At 35.5% G+C, this 17600-nt stretch overlaps 1 protein-coding gene across 1 annotated transcript in view; it reads left to right on the top strand.

Moving 5' to 3' along the window:
- KLRB1 (killer cell lectin-like receptor subfamily B, member 1) overlaps window positions 1–8012 on the top strand; it is a 12635-nt gene extending 4623 nt beyond the window's left edge. Inside the window, exons 2-6 of the mRNA XM_011983313.1 lie at window positions 1934–2032; window positions 2735–2809; window positions 3933–4087; window positions 4423–4538; window positions 7144–8012. Of these exons, the coding sequence (XP_011838703.1) occupies window positions 1934–2032; window positions 2735–2809; window positions 3933–4087; window positions 4423–4538; window positions 7144–7297 (599 nt within the window). The 3' untranslated portion in view covers window positions 7298–8012. The remainder of the gene's footprint in view (window positions 1–1933; window positions 2033–2734; window positions 2810–3932; window positions 4088–4422; window positions 4539–7143) is intronic.
- The last annotated feature ends 9588 nt before the right edge of the window (window positions 8013–17600 follow it).

Raw genomic sequence — 17600 nt, 5'->3', positions numbered from 1 at the left:
GGCGGAGGTTGCGGTGAGCCGAGATCGCGCCATTGCACGCCAGTCTGGGCAACAAGAGTGAAACTCCGTCTCAAAAATAAACAAACAAACAAACAAATAAATAAATAAAACTAATTAATTTAGCAATTAAAATAGTGACTATACAGAGCTTTCTCCACTTGACAAACAAACTTAGAGTTTCAAGGAAGAGAAGGGCGGGGGAGAGAAGAGACAGAAAGATGAAATAATGTATGTCTATAAAACTGGAAGGAAAGCCATCCCAGTGCTGTCTTGGGCTCATTGACTGCATGTAGCCATTCTTTTGTCACATAGCTCTTATTAGAAGTTCTAGGCCAATATAACTAAGCTTGGTTTCCTCACATTCAGAGGTATTCCTGGGACCTTGGAGTCTCCTCTAGGTATCTACTCCTCCCTGCCCCCCTCCACTGATACAGCATGTCCTAAATAGTTCCAGATGACAATCCATATGTTACAACCCTGACTCCAATGTATTATGTTTCCTCCCATAATCTTCGATCACCACTAACGCTACTAAATTCTATCTCCTCAGGGCCGTTTTAGAGAGAGCTAACTCACTTACATCAGTGTGAGCATCTTAATGTGAGAGATTATCAGGTCTGCAAACGGACTGCACGACTTAATCCTCAAGGATAATGGACCATTAAAAGTAGAAATGGCTTCATGGCCATTCTGAAACATATAATGAGAATAAAGGATAATATTATAGTATATCTGATGCTAAATTTTTTAACATGTAACTCATAGCAAGGAATCACTTACATGGAGTAATATTAGAAAAAATAAAAAAGAATAGATAATACAAACAAATCCATAGCTTCAGATAAATTAGAAAACCTTTACTTATAAAAGCTTCTGGCTTTAATAATAGAATTTATAAAGTAATTTATAATTATAATAGATCTAATATGTTAAAAACCAAATGAGAGCGGAGGGAGTCTTACAATTAAATCAGAGATATGGGAGCTATGTAGGCACAACTTCTAGCAGTGTAACTGAGGCGTATACTACCAGAATAATTTCTTATCAGAGTTGATTTAATTTTGGAAGCTATGTCCCCATGTTTCTCCAGAATATTTTTATAAGTAAGTATCTCTTTATTATTTTTTCTATTAATTCATGTTTTCAAAGATATAGAGCAAAATTTATTGAAAACGTTGTGATGAATTTATAACATTTCATCAATATAATCATAACTTCTGAAGAACATGGGAGACTCATTATATAGTAATTGAAATGATTACAGAGAAAAGCAGTTATCTGACACTCGGTTTAGACTATGCGATGTTGTAGACATAAGCGCATGTTATGTTATACTAGTGATAATATTGAAAATGGTATGCAGTCACAAAACCTTCTCCTTTGATGGTCATACATTTGACCCAACTTGGAGATGTTTGTTCTAGGCAACAGCAAAGCACAGGATTCCATGTCCAAAAACAGAATTTCTGTATATCACCGGCACCTAACATGGTGGTTGGCACAAAATAGAGCCTCAAAAAATATCTTGACTAAATGAAGGTCTTCCTTCTTGGACGAAATGCTTTGACTTACTACCTACATTAAGATATGCACTTCATTTTTGTATAGCACTTGGTAATTTTCAAAACATCTTTCTACCTATCTCATTTGATTCTTATACCAATCCTTTGTATACACACATGCATAAGTGTTCGTATTTTATCAATGAGCAAACTCTGTTGGATCTGAGAACCCATCTTGCAGGACTCTTCTTTTAGAATGATGGATACAGGTTGTTCCCTGCCCCCATCCTCTAAGCTGAATCTAATTGTCCCTATTAGATTCCTTGTTATCCCAAGTACATTTTTGTGCCAGATGTACTCCACTGAGTTAACTGACGTTTTTTGGGTTTTTTTGTTTGTTTCTTTTTGTTTTTTTCTTTTTAACTTCTCAGATGTCTGTCAGGGTTCACCTTGGCATCAATTTGCCCTGAAACTTAGCTGTGCTGGGATTATTCTCCTTGTCTTGGTTGTTACTGGGTTGAGTCTTTCAGGTAAGTGAGGCAACATCATTTGTTGTGTAATACTTACTCTACTTCCATCATATATCTTAGAGCATCTCAACATGATTCGGCCACCCCAATCTTAGTGAAAGATCAATGAATAAAAAGTCATGAAGCAAAGCTTCTAAGAGTCAGTCCATATCCACTTTGGATACCAGCCTTTCGTATTTGTGTTCCTAATTGCCCTGAGAGTCATCACGGGGTATTATATAGGTGGCCCAAGAACTTTTGAAAAAGATCACAATTGTGCCACAACGATGATAACAAAGAAAAGAAAAATTTCCAGTTATTTATGGTTTATTATGTACCTACTAAAATTCCAGATTGCAGCAGATAATCTCTCCCTTGGAACAGGCACAATTAGACTCATTTTGAAGATGATAAAGTTCGGGTGAGACTGTAGGCAATTTAAGAGCTTAAGTAATGCTGTTAGATTGACTTATCTAGTAGACACAGGCAACCTAATGCCTGTGTGAGTCCACCTGTTTTGTTTTTTTCTTATTTGTTTCTGTATGCTTCCTGTAGGTGAGACCTTTTTTTTTTTTTTTTTACCACATTGCTAATACTTTTATCTTCTGTCCATATTCAAGCTTGTTGAGATTATTTAGTTTCCTGAAGTAACAAATGTAATATATCCACTCCACCACACATTTCAGCATTTAATACTCTTAATTGTTTTTCGTTATGTACTAGTGGCATCCTTACTACAGAAACCATCAATAGGAAACTGCAGTGTGGACATTCAACAGAACAGGACTAAAACAACAGGTAATTGTGTGGCTTGAATTTCCTAAGAATAACAATTAATATTTGTAGATTTCATGTGTTACCTTTGGTACAATTCATAACATCCATATGTTAAGATATTCTTATTATTCTGCTTTTCTGAATTAGAAAACTGAGGCATAAAAGGATTCAACAACTTGCTGAGGGTCACATAAGCACCAAGTGTGGAGGCTGGGAATTATACTTACGTGGTCTGACTTCTGAACCTAAGGTTTTAACCAGCAAAGCATGCTGCCTCATGAGAAGCCTCTGCTAGGATACTCCATTGTTGATACGAAAATATGTGAAATATTTGATTATCTTAGTGAGCTATTAAGTTTGGCCTGAAGATAATTGATAGAACTTAAACATAGAATGAATTCTTTACTATTTATTATATTTCCTCACCATGCAGCCACATTAGTCTTGCTCCAGCGTGTGTTAATAAAAAAAGGTGACTGCTGTTGAGTGACTGTAGTGGAGTATGATCTGTGTGCACATTCTCACAGTACGGAAGTTTTAAGAAAACCTGAAAGTCCCTCTGGAAAATTCTATCCAATAGATCACATTAAGTAGGTAAATACCTCATTCAGCAATTAGAAATTTTCTTACACTTTTTTCTCCATGGTATTTCTCATTAATTTAGTGAAAATAATTATTTGCTATGCATTTTTTAAATGATGCTATTGCATCATTTAAAATCAGCACTTTTTACATGAGTTTTATATTGTTGCCTGTGTAGTGGAATAGGCACTGGTGATGAATTTAAGGAAACTGAGAAATAGAAATATTTCATCTGATTGGCTGAACTTAAACAAGTTATTCTGTCTCTCCCTGTCTTAAAATGTAAGATGTGGCAGTTTAAATTATTCTGATGGTATTTTCCTACTTTGATATTTTATGATTCCATTTATGCTCAAGATAACTGGTCACTAATTCCCAATTCTTGATACCAGAATGAACGGTAGTCCTTGAAAACCTCAACTTTATAATAAATTCATTTTTCTCACAGTGATAATAAAAAACTTTGAACATTTATAATGATATGTGTGTGTGATTGGTTGTGGTGTGTCAGGGATAGGTTAGAAACATACCATTTATTTCTTATTTCCGTTTTTCATTTTAGAAAGACCAGATCTCTTAAACTGCCCAATATATTGGCAGCAAGTCCAAGAGAAATGCTTGCTACTTTCTCAAACTGTCGAACCTTGGATTAACAGTCTAGCTGATTGTTCCACCAAAGAATCCAGTTTGCTGCTTATTCAAGATAAGGATGAATTGGTAAATCATTAAATAAAATACCTTAATAAAACTTAACACTTTCTTTAAACCATACCAATACGTCTGTGCATTAGCCCAGGGGTTTTATGTAATGGAAGTGATGACTTTGACTTCACAATTTGAATGACTAAGTGGATATGTAAAAAAATAATTAAATATAAGGTGATGAATACAATAATAGAAATAAAAACATAGAAATATCACAAAGAAGGAATAATTAATGCTGACAAGGAGTTCGGAAAGACTTCAGAGATGAGGTGATGCTTGAACTAGGTTTTAGGGGATCAAACCAAGAATAGATAAGCAGATTTAATATCCTTCTGTTTCATTTATAGACACGCACACAGAACTTGATACATGACAAAGCAATTTCATTTTGGATTGGATTAAATTTTTCGTTATCAGAGAAGAACTGGAAGTGGATAAATGGCTCTTTTCTAAGTTCTAATGAGTGAGTATTAGATGAGCTAATTTTAATATTCAATTTATATCAGGTTTACACTGCAAAACGGTAACACTGAAGATTGAGTTTTGTAGTTTTAATTTGATTTAAAAACTCTCCAGAGGTTCAGAATATGCTAAGAAGATGGATGATTTCAAAGTTGGTTGGAAAGTTCTATATATGAAAATATATCAGCTCTTTATAAGAAAATGTATATTTATCTGCAATGGAGTTTTAGGGGACAGGAAATAGACTAACTTATTTGGAAGGGGCACATTAAATTAAAAATAGTTATTATCTGGAGACCACTGGCACACAGAATGTCTTACATTGTATTTTTCAAACTGTGGGAAAATATACTTTAGCAGGTAATGAGACCAATTTAGTGGGTCACAGCTGGCATTAAAAGAAAAAATAGTAAATATCAGAGTGTGGAACCCAGACACCCACGCTGTGACAAAAATTGCAGTATATTTGAACCACTGGTGTGAAAGGCAGAGGTACATGAGAGGATGTGATGAAAACATGTATAAGCCACAAAAGAGCTATTTGCTGTTTTCTCTTCAGTGTTACATGCTTTTATCTTGTGTAAAATGGTCAAAATTACCATCAACGTACTATGAGGGTTGATGCAACACAGGCAAATTTCATATTTTAGCAGAATTCGTGGATAATTTTGCAGAAAAGGGTAAGGTGTTTTCTTCCCTCACAAGCAAAAATGTGTAGGCCTTCAACCACATTTCTGTAAAGAACTTTTAATGAGTTTTTCAAAAGAGATAATATAAAGAGTTATATTTAATAAGTCTGTAAAAGATTTAGTCAAATTTGCAGAATTTACATTTAAAATGTATTTTCCGTCACTTGAAAAACAAGAGATTAAAATTTAAAACATAGGAGAATGTTTAAGTTTGTCTAAAGTATACTAGTAATTTATTAAGTATGGAAAGTATTAAACACTGAAAGAAATGTTGGCTCAGTCGGCAAAGTTTTAACATTATATGAGTCACATTCTAAAAAATTTCATAAAGTGTAAGATTTTAAAATAAAGATGATTTAAAAATAAATGTTCTGAACTAGAATAAATTTATGAAAAGCCAAACATACACATTATATTTAAAAACAACTCTCTTGATTTTTATATTGCTTTCTGGGGGTTATTTTCTATATTTTACTTACAAATAAGTGAAAGTATGTTTGCTATTAATTTATTCTTATCTTTTCATACACAGTATGGGTGAATTAGCATTTATTAAATATAGTTTGTATGTGTTTCTTAACGGGGTCATAATGCAAAATGTTTATTTTATTGTGGTTCCCAGTAAAAAATAAAATTTGAAAACATTGAAATGTGAACATAAATATGTATAAAGTGGATGGAGTAAATTCAGTTGAACCTCTTATTTTATTCTGAGGAGAAAGATGATGCTTTAAGATAGGAGTGATCAGGTAAACCTGAAAGGTATCATGTTATAGCACCAATTAGACTCTGTTTTTATCTGCAAGGCAAGGAAAGAAAGGAAAGAGTCATAATACTTTTTACAGGATTGTTTTGTGAGCTACAGGAGACAATGTACAAGAGCTAGCCAGATGTCTCATCAAGGAAGGCCTGGAAAACCACTGAGGGCCTTTTGGAAAAGGAATTGTTGACTTGGCCAGATTGGCATTTAAAAAATTACCCTGATAATTTAAGAAAGAATTAAAAGGGTGGAAGATATAAAGTATAGGGAACTTTTGCAACAGCCCAGTTGAAAGAAGTTCTTGGTTTGACTAGAAGGTTGGGCAGTAGGAAGAAATCAGACAAGCAGCCCCAAGAGGCTACATGAAAAAAATGGAACAAATGACTAAAGAAAAGCTGTAATGGAGCCCTGCACGCTGCCACCACCTCATCCGTTTGAGACGAATAGGAGAGTCTTGAACTCACATCATCTTTGCAACTCAACCCTAACACAGCCTGTCCCATTGTTTGAATTATATCGCCACCTCCTACCTGCAGTGAGCCACGGGACTCATGCTTGTTTGAAACTAATATTATATTGCTGCAGACACCCATTCACCTCTGTTTGGAATGAGAATGAAAGGAACCTCTGACTGCATAACCATGAACTGAGCCACTTTTTCTCACTGCTTTCAAATTCTATAGACTCTGAACATCCATCATGCCTCCAGATATTTATCGTATTTACTGAGCATATATTTTTGAAGTATTGTCACATTTTCATATTTCATCTCCATACCTCCCCTAAATATTAGGTGGCTATAGCCTAAATATTTCAGAAAACTGTGGCTCAGTAAAGAAACATTTTCAATGTGACCTGTTAGTAGAACAATAAGAAGATTGAATCCCTAGTTTCCAAAGTTTGTTTCTTTTTTAAACGTAATTGTGAAGTTTCTTGTTAGAGGGATTGTTTTCCAATGAAGATGAACTTGAAAGTTCCAGAGGTTTCCATTAGCTCTATCTTAAAAGTTCATACCATTATATTTGTGACTGTGTACCTTCTTTGTTTAACAGTTTATCTTTCTACTGCTTCCTGAGAGTCCTAGGAAATAATGGCTAAGTGAGAATAGCGATGAGAAAATCCTAAGCACTAAGACAGACTTTTCTTTTCCTCTCCAGCTTAAAAATTACAGGTGATGCTAAAGAAAACAGCTGTGTTTACATCTCACAGACATCTGTGTATTCTGAGTACTGTAGTACAGAAATGAAATGGATCTGCCAAAAAGAACTAACACTTGTGAGAAATAAAGTGTCTCCTGACTCTTGGCTATGAATCCCATCTCAATTTATTTGCTTCCCATTACTGATCTCTGTACTTTTAACTGCACATACTACTGGTACTACCTGATGTACATTCAGTGGCACAAAGTGAACAAATTCTGAGAATTGTTCAACTGGTATGAATCTTACGGAAGTTCATGTTTATCATATTCATTCTACAAAATGAGGAAACAGAGACATAGAGAAAACATGTATCATTTTAAAGAAACAGTGATAGTCTATGGTGAAGGAGTGAAGGATGTCCCTGAATATGCCAAATTGGTATATTGATTGTTTTGTGTTTAAAACAGTGGAGAAATTGCAGATTCAGAAAGGGAGAGCTGACCTGTCACTTCCCACATGTGGCAAGCCATAAAGATTCCTCTGGGAGGGCTACCCTAGTCATACAAGGGCAAGAAAATAACTCTTACCGACAGAGACCTGGAATTGGATGCTGCAATGAACCTGAATAAAGATACTTAATAAACACTTATCTTTCGCCTATTTGACAGCCCCTCACAACTAATATATCTCCTAGTGACTCCTCTAGAAAATATATTGCCCCTAGCCAGCTTTTCTTCATCCTGTCATTTCTTTCCACATTTACCATTCTTGGTCTAAAAAGTGTAAAAGCATCTTGCTTAGGCCACTTCTTTGGATTTCATTCTCTTGTGAGTTCGTCATGTACATGCAAAATGAATAAAATGTGTATACTTTTATTTTGTTCATCTGCCTGGTGCCAATTTAGTTTCTAGATCCAATAGAAGAGCCCACTATGGGCTAAAAAGGGGCTTTGGAGGTGATCTCTGGCTCCCCTTCAATGGGAAGAACCCCCAGACCAGCTGAAGAGAATTAGATTCTAATCCTGACGTGTATGTGTGGCCTTCATTGATCCCTTCCATGTCATGGCTCATCTCCAGGAAAGTTTTAGTAAATAATTGCTAAATCCCTGTGCATCTATCATAGTCTATCATGTTTTAAACCACTACACAATTGAACTGTGGCAGAACATTGATTAAATTCCATTCTTTTAACTCTGACACCAGAAACCCATAATTAAAGGAGTTTGGGAAGGGACTTTAACTCTTCCTGCCATTCCATAGTTCTTCCCATTTTAATTTTATTATTACATCATTTTCCTCCATAACTTCTTCTACCCACGGCTCACACACACAAGCTATAGAAAATACGTAATTAAATCTTTAGTTATTCTGACGGAAAATAAGTTATACCTTTTAACTTTGAAGTTAAAGCTGAAAAACAGAAGTATTTACTATCATAGATCTCTTGAATGTCCACCTTTCTTAAAAATATGTCCAACTATCCATGGAAATCAAATAAATGAAAATGGTAAATGTACCTGATAAGACTTATCATAATAAAATTCTGCAAAATAGACATCTGCTTACCCTAATAATTCATCACCAAATTGAATTCTATAAATTTAAGTGCATATGACGTGGCTAAAATAATGGCTCAATTCCTGTATCCCATGCATGAGGATTTATAATACTTGTTAACAATAACTTTTGAAGAGACCAAAAATCAAAGCAAAATTCATTTTGTGCCATTTACTTAGAAAATAGATTACTTAGGAAAACATTTTAGGAAAATGTGTCATTACAAAATCATATACAATGAAAGTAAGGTTTGGAAGTATTCGATACTTTGGGGGAAGGACACATAATGACACCAGTAGAGCAGAAATCCGATGAAAATTGTCCCATGATGGAAAATGCACATTCCCACCTTTTTGGAATGATGTTGATAGCAATCTTCTAAAGTGATTCAGGATAAGGCTATATCCACCCAGTTAGTCCAGAATTCACTCCAAACATGGACCTTTTCCTCCTTCTATAGTTGTTAGATCTGAAATCAAGCAGCCTTAAAGCACACATCTGTAAGAAAATTTTGCAGAAAAATTAACCCCGAGAAGTTAGGTTATCTGTCACTGTAATGTGCTATTGCAAAATTAGATAATTAAATAAATTTACTATGTATTGGATATTATAATTCTGAGGTTATTCCTGAATCTCAAGCTATGAAGTCAAAATTCCATGAGGAAAGCATGTCTAACCGTATTTTAGGCAGGTTAAAAAATATTAGGTTTAAGGGGAAAATTTTGTTTAGAGTATTTGAGTCAATGTTTATGACATAAACTGCAACTCCAAGGCATGGTAAAAATATGGTACTTAGTAAGGCAGTCAAGATCTACTGTCTACCTATTATCAAAAAGATAAGAGATAGCAAGTGTTGGTGAGGGTGTGGAGAAAAGAAAAATCTTATATGCTATTGGAGGAGATAAAAATTGGTATGGCCATTATGGAAAAAAATAAGGAGCTTTCTCAAAAACTACAAATAGAATGTCATGCAATCCAGCAGTGCCACTTCTGGGTACATATCCAAGGGAAATTAAATCAACATCTCATAGAGATAACTGCACCCCATGTTTATTACAGCACTATTCACAATAGCCAAGATATGGTATCATTCTAGGTGTCCATCAGTAGATGAATGAACAAAGAAAAGGTGGTATGCATTATATGCATACACACACACACACACATATATACAGTGTATGTATATAACATAATGAAATAATTTGCAGCTACAAAAAAAAGAAGAAAATTCTGGCACTTACAGCAACATGAATAAATTTAGAGGGCATTATGCTAAGTGAAATGAGCCAGATGCACAAATACTGTATGATTTCACTTACATGTGGAATATTAAAAAGTCCAACTCGTAGAAGCAGAGCATAGAAGAGGGGCTACTAGGGGCTAGACGGTTGGGGAAATGGGGGGATGTTAATCAAAAGATATGAAATTTCATTCATAAGATGAATAAATTCTGGAGATCTAATGTACAATGTATTGGGTATAGTTAATACATACTGTGTACTTGAAATTTTATAAAAGAGCAGATTTGAAGAACATATCACACTCACACTCACACACGCACATATACACACACACATGATATGGGTGGTGATGGATGTGTTGACAGTGCCGATCATCATATAATGTATATGTATATTAAATCATCACATCGTACACCTTAAATATATACCATTTTTGTCAATTAAGTATTTTAAAATTAAAAAGAAAAAAGATCTGCCATCTACATTCTGATGTTGCTTTCCACCATGTGCCTCTGTGAAGCCCTCGCTCCAGGCATACGGACCATTGTCCAAACAAAACTGAACTCCTTCGCTCCTTGCCTTGAAAAATCCTAGCAGTTGTCGAAGGCTTGAATCAAACTTTAATTCCTTTGATGAAATTTACCCCAAATCTTTTTGCTCCTCATAATTTGTGATCTATTTCTTCCCACTTTTCCAAAATACAATTTAATTCTTTGCTGTGTTATAATTAGTTGTTTTTATGTTTGTAAAGCTAGTTCCACATTTCTCATGGCTGGAGTTGGACAATCACCAAGGCAGAATAATTAAAGGGAAAAAAAAGACCATCTCTGACTTCATTTTAATATAGTGGCTAAGAAGTTACTTTTGGCAGAGTAACCTGTCTATGTTACGGTAGAAGGATCTCGAGGCAGGGCCAATGAGATTCCTTCTGTGTATTTTCTATGCTACATGCTTGAATTTGAAGTCTGTTTATCTCTGCTTTACCTCTCTGCCCCACTCATTCCACAGACTTCTTCAATACACATGGCATGGGTTAAAAAGTAGGCAGAGTAGAAAAACATTTCTGGTAGGAGAATTAAAAATTTAAATATTGTTAATGCATCCATCTAGTTTTTTTGTTGGTTTGTTTAACTAGTCTTTTCAATCCACTTATGTTTAGGCAGCCACCAATCAATCCTTCCCTTCATAATGCAGAAATGGATAAGGAAAAGTAACTTTTGCCTTCCATATCAAGCAGCTTGGAAAAGGGAAAATTCAAGAAATACAAATAAAAACAATTCTAAAAGTAATTTTGGATTTTAAACACCTATAGAGTCATGAAGCAACTAACTTACCTTGGTCTGGTGGAGATAGACTTTAATCTACTCCTTGGTGGCAATTCAAGTTTACTTCTGCAACTGTTTATGATGAGCTTCATCTGCTGCATTAGAGGCTTATTGGTTCATTTTGTTTGTTTTTGTTCTTGCGTTTGATGATGCTCTCGTTTCCTTCCAACTGAGAAAAACAGAACAAATAAAAAACAGTTATTTACCAATCAGAACAAGCTTGTCAACTTTTCCCCTTCATAACATCTTACTTCCTTCGCAGTAAATAAAATAGAATAATGTATTTATTTATTTTCTTATCTTGTTATTGTGGCTACTAGTACTACTATTATTAGGCCCTCTCCATGGGAATGTGAGCTCCAGGAGGGCAAGGACCTTCTTAGTATTGTGAACCAACAAATGGTTCTGTTACATAGTAGATGCTCGAAAATATTTCTTATGAACAAATAAATTATTATACAATCAATTTTCTGTATCACCTGGGCTCAGCAAGGTGGTTTTTCCAAAAGTACTATTTTTCAAATAATAAAGCAAGCACACAGAATAATTTTTCAACATTTACGAGGTAACCCACTAATAGGGCTGGAACCCACGTCTGATTTCCCAGGTCTGGGAAGCCAATTGCACACTGTATCTTAACACAATCTACCAGGGCCCTTTCAAAATAAACACAGGGACACTGTAAAACTAGAGGGTACTTTTGATTTGTCCTTTGCACTAGAAAAGTTTTCAGTATTCTACTTTAGGAAGCAAGTAACTGCTACACAAGTAAACACTTTCAGGCAAAAATAGTCGAACAGGCATAATCACTAGACATAATTCCAGTTTTGACTGAAATTGAACCCCAGATAGCTTGTTTTGCTCACAGGTTTATGTTCAGATATTTTTATTCCTCAGTAGTGATTTTCAGGCTCAAAACCCAAACAGTAATGTCCAATTATTATACTTTATTTAAATTTTTTTTTTGGTGTTAAAATGAGGAGTACAGGATGACTTAAATCGTTGGTTAACTTACAGGTTAAGTGATTTTGCCTAAATGGCAGTGGAGGAGTGGATTCCTGTATAGAATGCAACACCTCAATAACAATTATTTTTGGCTGCTTCTTCACTGTTGTATCCCAAGGACACAGAAAAATGCCTACCACATGGTAGGCACTCAGTGGCTACTGGATAAATGATGGTGCTAAAAAAAGTATAAATTTTCCAAGTCAATTTAAACTCTTTAGGAAATTGTAGCCAGTTAATAGAACCATTTTTCAGGAGACATTACAAGGAGTGAGAATGCCTTTGTCCACGTTGTTCTTCTGATTAAACATCCTTATTTTCCACTTTACCTGTTGAAAACTATGAATATTTTTAAGACTCAAATTATGTTTGTCTTCTATGAGGTTGCCCTGCAGTAAATACTATTTTCTATGAAATCTCACTGCAATTTCAATCTATGTCATACATTTAGTATTACGTATATTTTCTTTTTCTTTTTTGAAATGGAGTCTCTCTGTGTCACTGAGGATGGAGTGTAGTGGTGCCATCTTGGCTCACTGCAATCTCTACCTCCTGGTTTCAAGCAGTTCTCCTACCTCAGCCTCCCAAGTTGCTGGGATTACAGGCGTGCATCACCATGCCTGGGTAACTTTTTTGTATTTCTAGTAAAGATGGGATTTCACTATGTTGGCCAGGCTGGTCTCGAACTTCTGACCTCAGGTGATCCACCTGCCTCTACCTCCCAAAGTGTTGGGATTACAGGCGTGAGCCACCAAGTCTGGCCTGTGTTACATATATTTTCAATTTTCTGTCTCAATTTCGTTATTATGCTAAGAAAAATGTAGGTCTTTGGGGCTTTTTTTTTTCTTCTTCTTCACATTTAGTTGAAAATTTTCACACTACTTAGCACTTGCTTAGCACATAATTGAGTTGCTTCTGGTTTCTCTATATTCTTTCCTAAATTAGGATTTACTGCAGTTATCAGCTCAACACAGACAAAAACAACCCAAAGGAATACTTTCTAAGAAAAAAAAAAATTAACCAATCAAATCAGAGCAAACGAATTACTTGAAATCATTGCAAATATAATTAACAGAATTCTAGAATGCTAAAATAGGGTTCTAATAGAATAAATACATATAATTACAATTGCAGTTTGCTGCCTATGTCAGTTAGGATTTTCTATGTGACAAATTACTCCAAAGTTTAGTGGCTTAAAACAAAAGGCTTTAGTTTTGCTCTGGAGATTACAGGTTAGTTGAAACTTTCTACTGATCTGGTCTTTGCTCGTCTCATTTGTTCTGGGCTCACTCATGCATCTAAGGGCAGCTGACTGGCCAGCTGAGGGCTGGCTGGTCTAGGATAACCTCAGTTACATCTGGAACAGTTAGTTCACTGTCCACTTGGTTGCTAGATCCATGTGTTTCTAATTCTCCATCAGGTTAGCCCAGGCTGTTCACATGGTGGCTGGGCAGAGTTCAAAGAGGTAGAGGGGCCTTCACTTGCAACTAAACACTATTGCCCCCCACATCCTATTAGACAAATCAAGTCAAAAGGCCAGCTCAGATTCAAGGGGTGGGAGAAATAGACTTCTCGTCCTGATGAGAGGAGGTGTGAAGTCACATTACACAGGGCGCAGGTGCAAGGGAGGTGTAGAGAAGCAGAACTCACGCTAATTTTTTACTCAAACGACATATAACCTTTAAAATTATTTCTTTTTATACCAGACTTCACAAAGTATCAGTGGAGAAGTTTCTGATATTAATTGGGGTGTTGGTACTAGATAGCCTTGAAGGTGTTTTCCAACATTAGGATTCAACAATTCTATGATTTCACCCACAAAAACTAGAAGGGATGAAGGAGGGAAATTTCAATCAATAAAATACATGGCTGAAATTCTGTGAATCAGGAGATTTTCCAGAAAAATGTTGTTTGAAGTTGGATTAGAGTGAATCCTTCCTGCTGCTTTTGTTATGAGGTAAGTTGTTGAATCATGTAATGTGACAATGGCTGTGCAAACAGCAACTAAAATTTTGGATAGGATGTAAACAGCTAATTGCAACACAGACAACTCCCAGCACAATTGTTTTAGTCCTTGGAATAGACCACAAAGCCAGGGACCCAGAACTAAACCCAGACCATTAAAACATCCCAATATATTGCTGGGTCTGTTTCAAAGAGCTGGATGGCTTTTTCTTTTAGCTTAGTCATGGCTATTTACTTGACTGTATTTAAGAGGTGCAGAAAGAACCATTTTGCTATAGCGTAAGCACTTGCTTGGGGATTCCTTAAAAGGGAATCAAGGACTATACCAAACTTGGCTGATGGATTTTAAATGGTTTGTTGAGTCTTCAGAGCAGAAGTGATGTTCACATAAGAAACAGTATCCTAGAAGAGCACAGCCCCATTGATAATATAAGTAGCCTTCATTTGAACAGAAGTGAATCAATCATTGGTACCTTAAGTTGCTCAGATTTTCTAAGCAGAGCGAAATAATTTCTGCAAAGCAGGCTGGAGTGTTTCTGAAAGAACAGAAGACTACTATAGTAATGAATGCCTTGAAATTAGTACCTGCGTCTGATGAGCTATGTCTAGCTGATGAGGATATAATGACCTCAATGGAAGCATTTCATTGAGTAGGGTTAAGAGCCAGTTTTTACAAGATTAAAGGTTGGAGATAATAATGTAAGGGTAATTTAAGTACAGACAAGACCTCTGAAAGATAATTGACCTTCTGAAATATTTAAGTAATGTTCATCAACTTTTTTCAATATTATTTTCTAAAGAGCGTTTTTAGACATTTTGTTTCTAATTGCCATACCCAAGAAATTTTAATACCATACAGATGCATACCTGTTCACGTACCATGTGTAGAACCATGATTATACATAAAAAGGATAAGACATTTTTGATTCATAAGAACAGATTTTTGCCTCTGTGGGGGTGACACCACTCCTGTTGAGAATGCATGTTTTATAGAGACAGCTGTTAAATCCATAACAGCAGGGTTGGATGGAGGATGACAGAGCCAACGATCAGTTAATTCAAAGTGATAGAAATGGTCTGAAGAAAATGCACAAGAGAATTTTGTTTCTCTTTGAGCAACCGAAGACCACAGGCGCCCAAAGTAAAAAGATGGAGAGGAAGCATGTTGAGAAATTGGTCTCTTGTCAATATGGTATGCTGCAGTACAATAGTAGGCAAGGTTAAAGAAGAGCAAACAGAAAGGAATAGGATGTAGAAGAATCACAAAACTGATTTTGTTTGTTCATGCTGGATGGCAGTTTTCTACTCCCTAGAGCTTTCTGATTTTAGAAGACAGTTAAGAATCCTCAACTGAAAGTCTCCTAATTCAACAGACTCTCAGCAATTAAAAGAAGATGATATGTAGTGGTCAAAAGAAAATGATGTCTGTCTTTTTAAGAAACGTGAATCCAAGGATCAACTTCTTGGAATTTTACTGCTGTGCTGGTTGTTACCATACCTGGTAAGGTCCTTTCCGTGGAAGGTAAGGGTGGATTTTTTTATGAGGTTCCTTTAAGAAGACTACATTTCCATGTTCCAGGTCATGAGTAGTTATCTTAGAAATGATTTTTGTACCTGTTTAATGATAAGACTGGTGATATCTAGTCATATCTATTTACCACAGGAAAGTATCCTAAATTCCTGGGGTGGCCTGGTATTAAGCCCTAAGAAAGAATCTATGTATGTCATGAAGGCTTATGGCAATATCTTAGGCCTTGGAAGTTCTAAAGTCTCTGAGCGCGTTGCCAAGTTTTGGTTTTGAATTACCTTTGTTATCTCTACTCTAAAAAGATTGCAATCTATAAAGATTGCAGATAGGAACAAGGAAGTTTTTGAGTAGAAAGTAAAGCCTCCCCAAGGTATTTAATAACATTCTCAGTGAAAGGTAGTCCTCAAAATAAGCAATGACCGAGCATACTACAACGTGCCAACATTGTGTAAATGTTGATCTTTGTTTTTTTTCACCTGGGAGGCTCAGATGAGGACAATGAACTCAGTTATATGAACCATTGTAAATTCCAAGGGAGTCTCATGTTCCAAGATTGAATTTGAATCTGTAATTGGATAGCCTGCTTGATAATTTCGAGTTTTTGTTTTTAAATGCAAACCATTATAAAACAAAATTAAATCAAGATTACTCAAAGAAATCTACATTAAGCCTATGTAAAGCCTAGAAAATATTTTCCTACAGATTAAATCATTGAGAGGTTGTTTTTTTTTTTCTTTAGCAGAGGAAGGAGTCCTGGAGTCGGCATATTACAGTGATGGATACTGATAGGTGAAGACGAGAGACATAGTATGGGAACTTTAACTGCAAGTTCATTGATTTATTTCATAAGGTATAAGAAGAGTGCCCCAACCGGGCACAGTGGCTCACACCTGTAATCCCAGCACTTTGGGAGGCCGAGGCGGGTGGATCATCTGAAGTCAGGAGTTCGAGACCAGCTTGGCCAACATGGCGAAACCCCATCTCTACTAAAAATACAAAAAAAAAAAAAAAAAATTAGCCAGGCTTGGTGGCAGGCGCCTGTAATGCCCCCAGCTACTGGGGAGGCTGAGGGAGGAGAATCACTTGAACCCAGGAGGTGGAGGTTGCAGTGAGCCGAGATTGCATCATTGCACTCCAGCGTGGGTGACAGGAATGACTCCATCTCAAAAAAAAAAAAAAAAAAAGAATGCCACTAATTGACAAGAGTTTATAAATCTAGGCTCTAAAAAGCAAAATATTTTGTAAACAATTATGCCAGTCTATGCTTAAATATGAGTATGCTTCTTTTAATTTGAAAAGTAAACAATCATTGAAACATGTTTACAAAGGAACAGATATGTTACTTGGGGGCCTTTCCAAGAAACCTGAAAAATTGATTATACATAAAGAGACTTCACAACCATTCTATTCTTTCTAATTTGGGGCGTAAATTTCAAAAAGGCAAAATTGAGTATGGTCAAAAGAAACAAGATATAAACACAGTATCACCAGCAGGGGCAAAGATTAGGAGGAACTTTTAACATTCCCAAAGACAAGTTGTTTGTTAAAATACATCAAAAGCAAAGTTATCTGAAGAGATTGCTAGAAAAAAAATGAGTATCTGTTATCTGAACACAACAAATTTGCTCATTTTACAGAAAAAAAGGACAAATCTAATTTTACTAATGTGTACTATTTATGTGAAAATTTCCAGTAAATAATTTAACATGTTTCTATGCATGCATTTTCACATAGAAAGATATCTATGCAAATAGATGATAAATTTACCTAAAGCCTTAAGAAGACAATAATTAACTGGTAAGTATGTTAAATAGAGCAATGTCTATATGGTATTGAATTTGCTATCCTAATA

Source organism: Mandrillus leucophaeus, unplaced genomic scaffold, assembly GCF_000951045.1.
Source record: "Mandrillus leucophaeus isolate KB7577 unplaced genomic scaffold, Mleu.le_1.0 Scaffold249, whole genome shotgun sequence".
Taxonomy (NCBI): domain Eukaryota; kingdom Metazoa; phylum Chordata; class Mammalia; order Primates; family Cercopithecidae; genus Mandrillus; species Mandrillus leucophaeus.
The sequence above is the reverse complement of the archived record's forward strand: the minus strand, read 5'-3'. Positions and strand labels throughout refer to the sequence as shown.